Source organism: Apus apus, chromosome 2 (genome assembly GCF_020740795.1).
Source record: "Apus apus isolate bApuApu2 chromosome 2, bApuApu2.pri.cur, whole genome shotgun sequence".
NCBI lineage: Eukaryota > Metazoa > Chordata > Aves > Apodiformes > Apodidae > Apus > Apus apus.
The window spans coordinates 49,551,904-49,566,423 of NC_067283.1; the positions used below are offsets into that span (position 1 = coordinate 49,551,904).

At 40.1% G+C, this 14,520-nt stretch overlaps 1 protein-coding gene across 5 annotated transcripts in view; it reads left to right on the forward strand.

Annotated features, from left to right (window-relative positions):
- Window positions 1–14,520, forward strand: part of ELMO1 (engulfment and cell motility 1) — a 310,135-nt gene that overhangs the window by 277,469 nt on the left and 18,146 nt on the right. For all 5 annotated transcript variants that reach the window (XM_051610348.1, XM_051610346.1, XM_051610349.1 and 2 more), the window contains 2 exons: window positions 3,152–3,315; window positions 8,977–9,089. In XM_051610348.1, coding sequence (XP_051466308.1) covers window positions 3,152–3,315; window positions 8,977–9,089 — 277 coding nt within the window. The remainder of the gene's footprint in view (window positions 1–3,151; window positions 3,316–8,976; window positions 9,090–14,520) is intronic.

Here is a 14,520-nt window from a genome sequence, read left to right on the forward strand (position 1 = left end):
AAACCCAGAGGTGTACAGCTATTTGAATGAACTCATGAAACTGGAACTGCATGTGTGTGTGATTGTAGGACTGTATTTGCCTGCAAATCTGGTTTAGTGCTAAAAAATCAAAATGATATGGCAATGATACTTAATGTAGCAGTGTAGTATGGTTAGTTTAGCAGTTATACTGTGCCTTTTTGTTTGACCTTTCAGTACTTTGTTGCTCTCTGATGGCTGGGGAATTTGATCCCACGAGCAGCAATGGGGTTTTTGTGTTTGAATTAAGCTACCTGGTTTTGCATGCTTCTTTTGCATGACACTCATAAATGCTGACTGCAGGCTGACTGTAAATCCACATGTAATAAGGTAGGTTGGCACAACTTCTCAGCAGACCTGAGACAACAAAAGTGAAGCCAGTGGCTGAATGTCACGTTCTCTGTGAGGGTGGGAAGTTAAGCCTAGTTCACTGGGAGCCCAAGCAGAAGTGTTAGGTGGTACCAATACCTGGAATACAATTTCAATGGGCAAGGTTATTTTCAAGTCTCTCCCCTCTTCTCTATTCCTGTTAATAATCAATTTCATTAGAATGAATAATAATTTGTTATAATGAATAATGCATTAATATATCAATTATGAATTGAAATTAATTAGCAGCAATAAGTAGTCATTGTCAAGAAGGCAGAAAGAGGAAGACGGGATATTTTTAAACATTCAACTTGTTCCTGGGATTGTCTGCTTCATTTTTTCCCACTCTTCCTTTGAGGACATTTCCCCCATTACATTTCCAAAGCCCTTCTTAGGTCTTAAATGAAGACCCAGTGAAATCAGTAGGAATATGCTACTCACCTTGTTGGGCATGATCCATTAACCCCTAGGTATTATGGTTGTTTGGCCTTCCAGTTTGTCATTTCCAAGGTGTGACAGCACATTTCTTACTTGAACTGGTGTGGTTCAGTGGGCACATGCTGAATACAGCCCAGGAGGTGTTAATCCCTCTGAGCAGTTGGATAGCAGTCAGTTTGTCTTTCAGATGGGGAAGTAGCCACCATCTAAAAAGAAATGCTTCTGTATATGAAATGAGGAGTATGCAGGTGTAAAGTAGAGAATTCAATCTTGCTTTTTACTAGAAAACTTTTATAAGGCCTCCTCAAATACATCACAAGGTATCTATTAGATTTGTAGGAGTGAATGGAGCAGGGCTTAGCTTTGCTGGGCCAGGTTTGCAAGATTTACTGACAGCAGGATCTTAACTGCAAGGATACATTTAAAGCAAGATCTCAGCCAACTGTGTGTGAGTAGGCTGCTGCATCCAGGGGTTGGAAATGTGGCAAAAGCATTTGCTGCCCACCTGAGCCAACACCTTTGGGAGAAGTATCTTGCTCCTCTTGAAGTAGGTCTCTGGGATGGATGTTGTCCCTATAGTAAGGAAGATTATCTTCAGTTCTTTGATTGTATAGTTTCACCTGCTGGACACAGCTAAAATGAGTGCTTAGATCACATCTGAGAAAGAAATCACATCTCAGGAAGCAAAAATAGAAAACATAATACAGGCAATGAGTTAGAATATTGAGGCAACACGTGAAACAATGAAATATTAATGTGAAAAGAACAATTTTCACAATTATTAGGAAACTTTGAGGGGCTGAGCTTCTTTTTCAAGTTACATGATGAAGAAGAAAGAAAAAAGGAAAATTACCAGTGCAGAAAAAGCTTTAGCCCTCTGTGTTGCTAATCTCTGTCACAGTCACTTTGATACCAGGGTGGTGTTGCCATTTCCTACTGGTTTTTAGCTGTTGAATTTGGGTGAGATGGGCCTTTCTAAGTCTGATAAATTGTTTTTTTCAGCCAACTTGAGCACAGCATCAGATAAATATTTCAAAGTGTGTAATTTGCACCAGCACCAAGGAAATGAGTGTAGGATTGCAGAGAGACAGACAGTAATCTATGATACGTATTTATTTCAACTAGAGCCAAGCAATTCCCCTTAGTTGACTCTGTCTCAGCAGTTTTCTTCTGATAAAATAATTAATATACAGATAGATGGCTGTTGCCCAGCCATCCTCCATTCTCATTTTTTGGTTTGCATTGTTTATGGCATTGCTTCAAAAGCAATCTTTTAATATGGTTGGCAAATTGGTCTTTCACTCCTGACTAATGGTCTCTTTCAGCAAGTTCTCTTTCCTTCACTGTGTATGGCCATAATGTTCCTGCAGTGTAAGGTTCTCACAGAATCATGGAGTGGTTGAGGTTGGAAGGGACCTCTGGAGGTCATCTGGTCCAGCCCTGCACAAGAAGGGCCACCTACAGTCCACCGTCCAGGACTGTGTTGAGATGGCTTTTGAATATCTCCAAGGATGGAGACTCCACAGCCTCTCTAGGCAACCTGTGCCAGTGCTCAGTCACACTCACGGGGAAAAAGTACTTCCAGATGTCCAGAGGGAATCTCGTGTATTTCAGTGTGTGCCCACCACCTCTGGATATAAGGAATAAGGGAAGCAAAGGGCCACAGTTAAGAGCTTTGTGCTACTGCCTTCTGGTCAGGAGAGCAGTTCTAAGATCCAGCAAGAGAGCTGTAAGACGTGGAAAACTCTCTGCAGTCTCTCTTGTGGGCAGTTGGACGAGTCCCTGCGGCTCGTGCGCTTTGCCTGGGTTGAGCTGGCAGAAGTCAGGATGTGCATCTGTGCTCTCAGTCAGCTCCTTAGGACTTCAAAGCTTTTTTCTGCTGTTACAAGTCTGGTGTTGGATTTGTGCCTGTCCCTGACATGATGGGAGCACCACCTCAGCATGCAGAAGAGCCATGCTACTGCCTCTGTGGGCACACAAGCCACGGACAGAGCAGGACTTAAAATCCTGTAACTATCAATTGTAATTTAGCTGTCTAGAGAGACAGCCAAGCAGTAAGTGGCACCATCCCCTCCAAGTCCTCCCCCCCAAAAAAAAAATAATAAAAAAAATCTTGTTACAGGGGAGATGAGCATTTGCTGTAAGCTGTGATGCCCTGTCAGAAGTTGGCTTATTTTCTGGTTATGCTACTGAAGAATTTTCTTGAGACCACACAGTGCTAATCACCTATACCTAGAAACCTTTCTGTGACACATGGTAAGATTTGAAACAAAAATGCAGAAAGTGTTAACACAGCTTTTCTTTTTCCTTTTCTTGTCAACTGCAGGTAATGCAGGTAGTGAAAGAACAGATAATGAGAGCACTCACTACCAAGCCTAGCTCTCTGGATCAGTTCAAGAGCAAACTTCAGAATCTCAGTTACACAGAAATACTGAAAATACGCCAGTCTGAAAGAATGAACCAGGAAGATTTCCAGTCTCGTCCGATTTTGTAAGTATTGTCTTCTCTCCCCACTCATTTTTGCATGGAATGACATTTGTGAGCTTTTCTGAGGGAAACCAAGGAGGAAAGCTGTCCAGGGAGCTGTGCTCAAAAGCAGTAGTGCGGCATCTGCTTGAGGTCCTTTATGTTTTCTTCTGCTGGGAATCATAACGTTTTCTTTGAGTTCAGTTAAACCAGATTCAGCAAATCCCTACAGGGTCTCAGATGGCTTATTTGTATGAAACTCTGCTTTGAAATTTCCTAGCTTTGCGTGATTGTGAGCCTTGTTTTGGTGCTGGTAGTGGCTTTAAAACAAAAATAAACAACAAAACAAACAGTACAACTTTGTCTTCTGTCCAACGGCCTTTAAAAATTCCAAGTGTCACTTCTCTGAGCAAGACAGGGAGAAGCCCAGATGAGGAGCCACTACACACTGAATCCACAAAATAGTGGTGTTGTGTATGACTTGCCTTTGTGTATAGCATTGTGTTTGGTGTTAATGGCAAGTAGTTACTTATGTGTAAGCGATAACATTCTGGCAGCTAGCCAACAGGATTCTCATTTCCTTGTTTACTGTGAAATATCAAATGCTAATATCGCCACCATAGCTCCTTCCCATTTCTCACAATACCCTTTGTTCTGTTATATGAAAAAGTGGAGGCTGTACTTGGCTCTGGACCAAGTCTGGGCTTGTGGCTGAACTGATGGCACAGGACAGATGCAGACTCCGTGGTGCACAAATGATGTGCTGAGAATAGCAGGAAGCTTTTGAGATCAGCACAGAAATGGTAAGGACTCCAGAAGCTTCAGATGAAATGTCATGAAATCCTGATGATGTTTCAAGTGAAATGGCTTGCAATTTTCCAAATCTTCTTTTCAAGGCAAAGGTATAGAGAAGGATTTGGACCAGAGCATTTCAGGATTTAGGAGCAGGATGTTAATTTTAATTTGTGTCTAAAGGACATAGATACCTAAGTACAAGCTCTGGAGGCACGTTCCTCCAGGGGCAGGAGGGCAATAATAGAAGCATAAGCCAAGTAGAATTATACACTCAAATTTTAATCATACCAGTGTGGATCAAAGGGGGAATGCTTCTTTTCTGTTTTCAGTGTATTCGAAGATAGGACCTAATACCCAATCAGAACTGATATCACTCACAGTAATGCATCAATTAAAAAGCTACAAATGGTTCCAGTCAGTTTTGCATCATTACACTGCTCAAAAATCCACTGCCAATCCCCTGCAACGTTTAGTGGTTCAAAGCCACTCAGTACTGATAAACTTGTCACCAAAGCTTCTCATTTTCCCTGCTTTCCCTGGGAGTCAACTGTTTAAGTATGATGCATATCAACTATATTCTCTTGTCCCATTTCCTAGCCTCATGAAACTTGGCAGTGCCTTCTGCAAGCTCTTTATTTCCAGTATCCCTCTGGCTAGTTGCTGCCACAGTGTGGAGTCTCCTTCCTAGTCATGGAATGAGTGGACTGGCCTACACAACTAGTTAAAAGCAACTGAAGTGTTACCAGAGACTCATTTCAGATTCAGGACAAAGTCTAAGCCGGCTATAAAAAGGCTAAGTAAATCGATAAGGTGTTTAAACAGTCTCTGCATTTCCAGAGATGTAACTCTGTGCATTTGCATTTTGATTGCATCCACGATCACTTATTCTTGACTGTGAAAAGAAACGGTTCTTTCATTTTCCCCTTTGATTCGACTCCCTGTACTGAAGTCTCTCAAATTGCATAGATGACAAAAATGATAGAAGTACAGAATCATGGCCTCATTGTAGGGAAAGAGACCGTGAGTGAAGAGAGCAATTGTGGCTGTGCTGTGTATTTTAAAGCCTTGCAGATCTGCTAAAAGATTGCACACACAACGGGGAGTGTAGAAGTCAGCAGGCCTTGTTTAATTCTGCATGAGAATATGGCAATCAGATGATGGCTTTTCCTGCCTTGAACATGGTAGAAGTCTTTCTTCTGCTGTCCATTGTATGAAGCACTGAAGTTTTCAAGTTTTCAAACTGCTGGCTGAGAGAGGCTTCAATTAGATTGGATTTTACTATAAGCAGGAAAGTTTTACTTTAGATCTTCAAAACTACAACAATTTTGTTTTGCAAGGGTTAGTTGTTTATTTTATATGAGCATTGTTGTATCATTTGAGATGAAGTTTTTTTCAGTTTCTGCTTTTTATTAGGAAAAATAAAAAGTCCTTCAGAACAGAAGCAATTCAGGGTTCTGGGATCATTATTGATCATCCAGACTGCTATTCCACAGTGAAATGATAAAGTATCACTGGTTCATTTTGAATGGCTGTGGAAGAAAGTGTCTAGGAATCCTTTGGGCCTGTAGAGGTCCAGAGATCTTCTTGACATGTTAAATGGCAGTAGAGACTGGTTAATACTGGATAAAGACCTGACATCCAAGTGCAGGCTTGCTGGTTAGAGAGGGAATGTCAGCTAGGGAGCCATTGTTGAGTAACTCTGGGAAAACCAGCAACATACAGGGAAAAAGAAGAAGGGATGTTGATGCTTTTTGGCTTTTTATCTTACAGATCTCTCTGCAATGTTAGAAAGAGTCACTAATCACTGCTCAGAATGTGTGATTAGGAGAGGGCATAGCTACAAGCCAGAAAGATAAAAGGACAAAAACACATAAAAGAACTTCTGGGATTACTATTCTGTTGTGTTGTCATGATGTAAACATCTGTAATATACCCCATCCTGGAAGGAAAACAGATAACAAGAATGTCTTAACTATAAGCTGGAAAGCTAAAAGCTGGGGACAGATGCTGGTGCTGAAGAAGAACTAGTATAATTTGAGTAATTTTGAAATAATTTCTAATTATTTTCACATTTGCAAACAATTCAGATCTATTACTTTAGAAGCAATTAATTGATGTCAGTATTGCCTCTAGTGCTGAAACCAGTCAGATCAGAAAATGATCATATATATTACTGTGTGGTTCGATCAACCCATCTGTCTTACCATCTCAACAACTTTTGTCATTCTGGTATGACAGGAACAAAGTAGAAAGCTAAGAGCAATTTTCAAAGCTGCTGTCTCCTTAGACTTTCCAGAGTCTTTTTTCTCTGTCTCTTCTCAAGGCACAAACTGTTAAGCCAGTGTCATCTGAAGGACACTAAATAAAATCTTCACAGAACATATTTGCATTAGTGGTCTTCGTTCACCTCATTGCTCCTGTTTGATTTTAAAATTAGGCAGGGGGACCTCTTTCTTGAACAGAGATTTTTTTTCTATCCCTCCTCTCTTTAGACACTGACCCTGAGGAACTGAACTCCCTTGCCTTCAGATGACTTTCTGAAGATTCAAAAAAGCACATCTTTTGTTTAACTGTGTTCCCTCCTTTGATTGTTCTGCCCCACTTCTGTCACCTTGAAGTGGTGGAACAGAAACCTTGACAGTGAGGAGCACTAAGTGGCAGGATCATCTTGTAAAAATGTATCTGGAGTCATGGTATCTGAAAAATAGCTGAAAACCATACGAGCCAGAGAAACCACATGTTGACATGAGCTGCTGAGGACAGTAAGTGCAGGTGACCATGGCAAAGGATAGATGGACTTAGGAGATATCAGTAAAGTCCAAAGCCGCTGAAGACTTTTTTTCTGTGGAGTAACAAGTTGTCTCCACAACCTCTGTGTGTTCAAGTGTGGGGACTGTAAAACAGAAGTGACTACTACCTCTGAGCTTCACAGCTGTGGGAGCAAATATGTGCACACGTGTAGAGGGACTCCAGCACGTCAGCAAAGAGGCAGAAGGTGTCATCTTCTTTCCCACCTCCCTTCTTCCTGTGGAAAGTCTGCCTTGAACAGGAAAGTATTTTAGAGAGGATTACTTGTTTATTTTTTGATTTGTTAAAAATCCTTCTTTTCCTTCAGTTTATAAAAGGCAGATAGGGCTTTAGAGGACAGAAGAGGGAATACTATGAGCAAACAGGCAGTTGTTAATGAGCTGGGTGACACATTCATTATTGTTCTTCTTCAGTAGTGTCTTACAACTATAATGTTATGATACCTTTAACACCTATTTAATGATAACCATTCAATTTCTGAATTAAATGACCTAAATATCAAGCTGATGTTTATACCAGTCCTGAATGTTTGAAATCAGTCCAGCTGGAGATTTCATCTGCAGCCTGGACTGCTGAGTAATCCACACTGCGTTTTAACACCATTCTCCTCAGCACCTGCTCCCAGCTCTGAACTGAGGAAGGGGGAGCTTCATCAGCTCAGTATAGGCAAGACATTTATTCAAGCACAAAATTCTTTTAATCACAGTATTTAACCATTCGGCATATTCATATCTTAGCTCCCAATGAGCAAACAACAGTGCTTGAAAATTATCCTAAAGGACTAATAATACATTTTAAAAGGTGGCCTGTTTCTATAGTTGCAATGCTTCCTCAATTTTTGAGCAGCTAGGTTTTCTCAGCTTGCAAATATGCAGTGAGTTATACATCAAGAACTCCAACCATTTTGTTAATACTTGGAGGAAAGGTGGCATTTTTGTTTAAAGGCCTGATCAGTCTAGCAAAAGACTTCCTGTGGTTTCAGTGCGGGTCTGGCAGATCAAAGTTATAGAATCCAAATAAAAGTGGAAATCAGCAGAGACTGGGCTGAAAAGAGGTGAGAATTTTTTGTTGTCTCTATGGGATTCTGTGGCTTTGCTCCCTTTTGATGATGATTGCTGGAACATACTGCCAGACAGAATGATTTTTGATATTACCTAATTTGCACAGCAATGCAATATTATGGTTCTGGCACACTTCATATTTTATAAATCCTCTACAAATTTGGTTATTTTTTAATCTTACTAGGTTTGCTGTCGAGTTGATGTTTAAACCTGTCTTTTATGTATTCTTAATGAATCTAAGTGAGGACATAATTGATAAATTCAGACATCTGTGAATCCTTGTGATGGTGTATGAAATCAAACTTTAAATATTATGTGCATATGTTTTCTGACTAGTTCTTGACATGTTGAACTCATCAAAGTAAGATGTAAAAAATGGATTTTCTGAAGGATATGTAATATTTCTAAATGCACTGTGGTTTTTTGCACTCCTGGGCAAGGGTAAAGTTTGATCCTCGAGCAATCCCTAGTCAGGAGTTGGTCTTCCACAAAATTATGATTAGAATGAATTAATTGAATGGCATGGAATTAAGAGTAAGTGTATAGCTCATTGGCATTGCTCGCTGCTTCAAAATGTGTTTTAGCCTTCTTGTGTTGTCCTAAATAATAGTGCTAGTAAAACATACCAGCAGAGGATCATGCAATAAAAGGTGACAGACTCTTAATTAAGTTTCACAGTGCTCCTATGATGAAAGAGCATTATTTGCCACAGAAAAACCTTGTTGATGCATTATAGCAAGTGTTATTTTTAGATGAGTAAAGTAAGAAACGAGTAAGTGACTTGTCTGAGTCATACACTGGCGTTGCAGCAGGGAAAGGTCTGCAACAGATATCCTGACTCCTGTTCTTTGTTAAAAGAAAAAGTGGGGTTTTTTTCTGGAGCAGACTAGATTCTGACCTTGGCCTGCCCGTGACCATTGTCCCCTTCAAACTCCTTGCAGAAACATATAGTAAAACTCTGTCTGAATGGAAGGAGGATGGTCTTTGAATTTGACAAGTGCCTACTTTCTCTCTTCCCAAGGGAACTAAAAGAGAAGATTCAGCCTGAGATCTTAGAACTGATCAAGCAGCAACGTCTCAATCGACTTGTGGAGGGCACCTGCTTTAGGAAACTCAACAGTCGACGTCGGCAAGGTACAGATCAGACTGCCTAGTCTGGCTTTTTGGTATCAATTTGTCTTAAAGTTTAGAGGAGGAATACTACTTTTACTGGCAAGAACCTTGGTTGTAGTGCTATCTTGACTGCTTTTACCAGGGAGCATCTGAAAGCATCTCCTGGTTACAGTTCTTTTAGGATTTCCTGTGTTTCCTTGGAACTGATTTTGGCATCAACACACAGGTCATCTGGAACAAGTCCAGCATTTGACAGAAGCCTCAAGTAGCAGTCTTGCACTCTGAACTGAGTATTTTGATTTCTGCCTGGTTGTTCAGGCTTCTTGTTCTCCTCAAAACAAAATCTCTGCCTCTGCAGGAATAATACATTAAACTTGGTTTAGCCAGAATTTGAATCTCTCAGACTCAGACCACCATTACATATATGCAATGAGCTCATTCTGCACCCCTCCTTCCAGTGGTACCTGTCCTTGTTTTTTGTCTTGTTGTATTAACATATACATTAAATATATTATGGTATTTCAATATGCTTTTAAAAAGGGCTTACATTAGTAATTTGTGCACCTTCAGGTGAATACTTGATTGACACGAGAAGATGATTTTCACAATCCTATGAGTCATTGCTCAGTGCTAGATTTACAGCTCATTTTATACAGTCAAAGTCCCTGGTTCATTTCCCCTCAGATAGGCATGCTTCTTTCTCCAGACAGAATAACAGAGGCATAGTGTAAAATTCTGCAGATTAATTAGAAGTTGTATCTAAAAATTTCCCTTTAAACCCCTTATTTTGTCAGAATTCAGATTGCCATTTGTTTTCTATTGTAAATACAATACAAATTAGAAAGTTACAGAAGCTAGGAGTAGGAACTGACAAAGACAGGTATTTGAGACCTTCAGATCAATTGGGGAAAACTGCTTTCTTCACAGAGAGAAGTATCCTTGCAGTGCCTCTGTCCTTAGAAACAAGGAGGTAATTTTTTCCTTACTGTAGGGAGTTTATTTTGGAAAATTTCAAAGCCTTTATGAAAGAGTTAAGTTGCAGGAAAATGTGGTGCAGCTTTATATCCTTTTTGTCAAGCCTACAAACATCTATGAAATCCACTGCAAAGAGGCTAGGAAAAGAGCATTAATATTCCACTGTGACTTTTTGTACAGATTTCCTAGGGAGGCATGATACATTTTCAGCAGCATATTCACAGAGTGAAAGTAGCTAAAGAAATGCATAGTTTGGTTTGGCTACCAGTAGTGAGGGTTGTTTAATTTATTCCTCTCAGAGCCTTAATCTAAGTGAATGAAATTCTAGGGAAGAAGTAGGGTTTGTGGCAAATGTTCTTCTCTTGGCAGTTCTCCAAGAGGAAGATAGACTGTTTACGTTGTCTTAAACTGTTATTGGTTCATTATTTATAGGATCAAAAGCCTTAGAGGGTATAAATTGGTTTAATTCATATGAGTGGAAGTTAAAAAAAAAATTTTTTAAAAAAAATCAGTGTTATCATCTGGTCCACAGTTGAGGAGGTTGCTATGTGTCATACATTGGAGTGAACTGTATAGGCCTCCAGATTAACTTCTTCGATGTCATATTTATACAGGGCCAAAAAAGTTAGCAGTTCCTTGGAAACAAACAAGAAGTGTGACCATACATCAAAGAATTTTATCTTCTCTGAAATACATTGGGTTTTGTCAGATACAAGCCCGTTTATAAGAGCTTGTTTCTGCAAGCCCTTAAGAGTTGTGTTTGCTTAATGTTTGACTCCCTATATTCCCTGAAACAGAAGTGTAAATTATTCCCTTGCAGTGAGGAACAGGACGCGACCATTACAGGAGATGATGATGCATTAGGCCACCAGGCACTCAGATCTAACGCTTTTGTGATCTAATGAAGCAGCAAAATGTGGTTTGTAAACACAAGTATGTTTGATAAATAAACCATTCAACTGACATCCTTTTTTGTGCCTGGACAGTGCCTGGCACAGTCCAAACAGCAGACAGTGGCAGCTGGCACAAAACAGAAGCAGCTCTCTGGAAATCAGCCTTTATCTGTCAGGGTCTTGAGGACCCCAAGTAAAGTAAGCTGTAGGACCAGGGCTGTCATGATGTCAAGAACTAGGAGATGAAGTGAATGGAGGACCAGAGCTTTAGCTAGTGCTACTAATCATCACGACAGTCAGTCTTCCAGGCAATTCCTCTGAATGTCCTGATTAAAACAGTACAAGTCCCAAATTCATGAGTGTGTCTTCTGTTAGCCTTACCCCATGTCCCCAGAGTGCCACGGTCCATCCAGGTTGATATGGAGCTGAAACAGAAATGGGGAGCACTGTGAGGCATTTGCCTATTATGTAGCAACCTATGTGTAAGAGTAGTGAGATTAGGTAGGTGTTGTACTTCAGTATATATACTGATTCTTTTACCTTTCCTGTGTTTTTGTTGGTTTTGGGGTGGTTTTTTTCCCTTGAGACAAGCCTGGAATGAATGTCACAAGACAGAAGAAGCTGAAAGCATTAAATTGCCCATTTAAAAAAATAATTAGCAGGCATTATTCCATGATAAAGAGTCCAGAGCAAACTTCTGTTAAGCCTGTTGTTTGAACATGTGGTAGGACACACATGGTTAGACACAGTAAGTTAAAAAAATTGACTTAGAAAAAAATGAGTAGGGAGTTTACAGACACTTACGGCCTTTTGAGAAGAGGTGAAACACTTTCATATATACTTGGCATTGAAAAGCCTCCAAACTAACAGGTGATTCATTGGGGGGATGCTGAAGATTAAGCTGTGAGGTACCTGTAGTCAGATGTCTCTGTCTTTTGTGTTTCAGCACAGGATTATCATATCAACAGGATTTCTCTGTAGCTAAAATTCAGAAATAACATTGTTGTCCCAGCAAGATCCTTAGCACTTTCAAAGAATACATGGCCTTTCCCTTGCAAGGTTTTGTAGGAGAAAAGCAGCACTAACTCCTGTTTTTATTAAGCACTCTTTATCAGTTGGAAAAGAAACAGCAAAATCTAGCTTGCCCTTCTGGTCCTTGTACAGCAGCAGGTCATGTGGCTCTGCAATTCCCATCTTTGTTCCTTGACCATGGACATCAGCTGACATACAGACCTCTTCCTTAGTTAATTCCTAAAAGAATGGGGAGAACACCAAAGCAAAAGCCTGCAAAGCACTTTACAACTCTGAAAGTTATTATTTCCAGTAGAGTTAAGTAGAAGATAAAGACTTTTTGTTGAGGATAATAGGTACTTCTGATGCTGTCATCCAGTACATTTGTAGTTTATGTTGCTGGGTGCACTCTTGGAAATAAATTCCCCTTTTATAAGGATTATAGAGAAATTGCCTGGTATTGAAGTGGGTCTGCAGCCAAAGATGAAGTTTCTTGAACAATAATTTTGGGAAGGGAAGGAAAGCCTGGTGATACACAACATTAAATTAAAAACACAGGGCACCATGAAAGGAACTTGGAAAGAAAAGGCTTAAATTAAAACAAAAAATCAAGTGAAGACAGGTTTTCCATCTCCTGCTAGGATAAGTAACTCACACTTCTGATTCTCTTTTTCCTGTCAAGCCTCTTTGCTGCTGCTATTCTGTCCCAGCCTCTGTAGTCCCATAAAATATAATGTTCTGTGACTGTGACTTGCTGAGAGGAGCTGGTTAACCAAATATGCCTCCAGCATAGCCACAGATCAGTTATTCACCAGTCATCTGCGGGACTTGCTCACTTTCATCTAAGCATTTAAGACCAGTTAGAGTGAAAATGTGTCACTACAGCTGTATTAGAGAAAGATAGCACAATGAAAGAAAAAAGGTGAGTCCACTTACATATATCTGAAATCTACACAAATTAATTTGTTTTCATTGATATATTTAAAAGTGGGTTCCTGTTGCTAAATCAGTGAGGAAGATTTTCTTTGAACAAAAAACTTCTTTGCTCACCTGGAACATATCTTGGAACAAAAGAAATACTCTCAGACTTTTGTCCATGCATATCTGAGCTATTTTATCCCCAGATTCTAACTATAGAGCATTTCTGTGCTAACCCCAGCACTTCTCTACCTGGGATAGCATTGGTAAGGGCATATGAGTCATTGGTCATTAATGCACTTGGAAATGCACTGTGTGAATGACCAAGTACTCTGTAGCCCATCATCAAAACCTTCTGTGCCGTATTTGGTCACAGTTTTGAATACTACTCTTCTAGCCAAATCATAGCTGATTTTGTTATTTGGTTGTTTGGGTTTTTTAGCTCATCTAAAATCTTTTACACAATGGGCTGTGATATATTTAATTCACTGGCTGCTCTAGCAATTATCAGAAAATCCAAACAGTTTGTTTGAAACCTTTTCAGGTTGAAAACTGGAAGGGTTAATTCTGTTTCCCAAAAAAAAGAATCTCAAGCACTTTAATTGGATTGCATCAGTGTCAGTGAGCTACAAGACATAAGGACCCACTGGAAGGTGGAAATGATGTAGTGTCCAAAAATAGTGATGAAATCATAACCCCACATCATCTCTGAAGACTCTGTGGTTAGTGACTGCCCTCCCTACAGGTGCTTGTGCTGAGGAGGAATTTTACAGAGGCAGGAGTAGTAACACTGGATACAAAATATGAGTTGTAGCTCATAGAAAGGACTTAGGCTTCAGGGCAAATTTTTAAGACTGGGCCTAAAACCAAAACAAACTCCACTTCTTCCTGAACAGGCAGTTGCCCCACTCCAGATGTGCACATACACCTGGAGCTGCCAGCTGTGGAGTACAGGCTCTGTTGAGAAATGGCTGTCCTATCTTTAAAGCCTCTTGTGGTACTTCAGTTCTGCGAACTTGGGTTTAAGAGCTCTGAGGTGTTTAGGCAGTAGTTTTTGTTTGTGTTATAAACACCAATTTCTAAGCATGGTTGAAAAGAGCTTTTTATATTGCTTATTTCTTTTTTTTTTATAATCAATATAGAGTTTAAAGTAAATGCTGGCCACTTCCCATGCACTGTTGTGTATTTAAGATTTCTTCACCATTTTTGTCAGTGGAAGCAATTTCATGTGATTTTAATTTGACTGCAGCATTATTTTATACACTACTTTTCCCAATAATGCTGTGTTCAGCACCTGCACTACAGTAAAATAACATGCACCCTGTTTAAAACTGTTCCCCTCCAAGGCACCGGGATCTCACATAAGTGGGCTGTTGTCTCTTTAAGTATTTGTAACATCCTGTACAGCTGAAAAAAACCCCCACCCCAGCTGGTAAGGCTGAGGTGGTTGCAGAAGCAAGGGTGACTTCCCATCCCTAACATGCTGATCGCCCTCCTCAGCCTGGCTGATGCAGTCATTTAGTGACTGTGTCGGAGGGAACCTCGTTAGTTCCATTTGTAGGTTTCATTTAAGGGTTTTCCCTGTGACAACAAGGCTGTGGCACAATGGCAGGTTTTAGTGAGCCCGCAGGAGAATTGCACTGGACACACTTCGA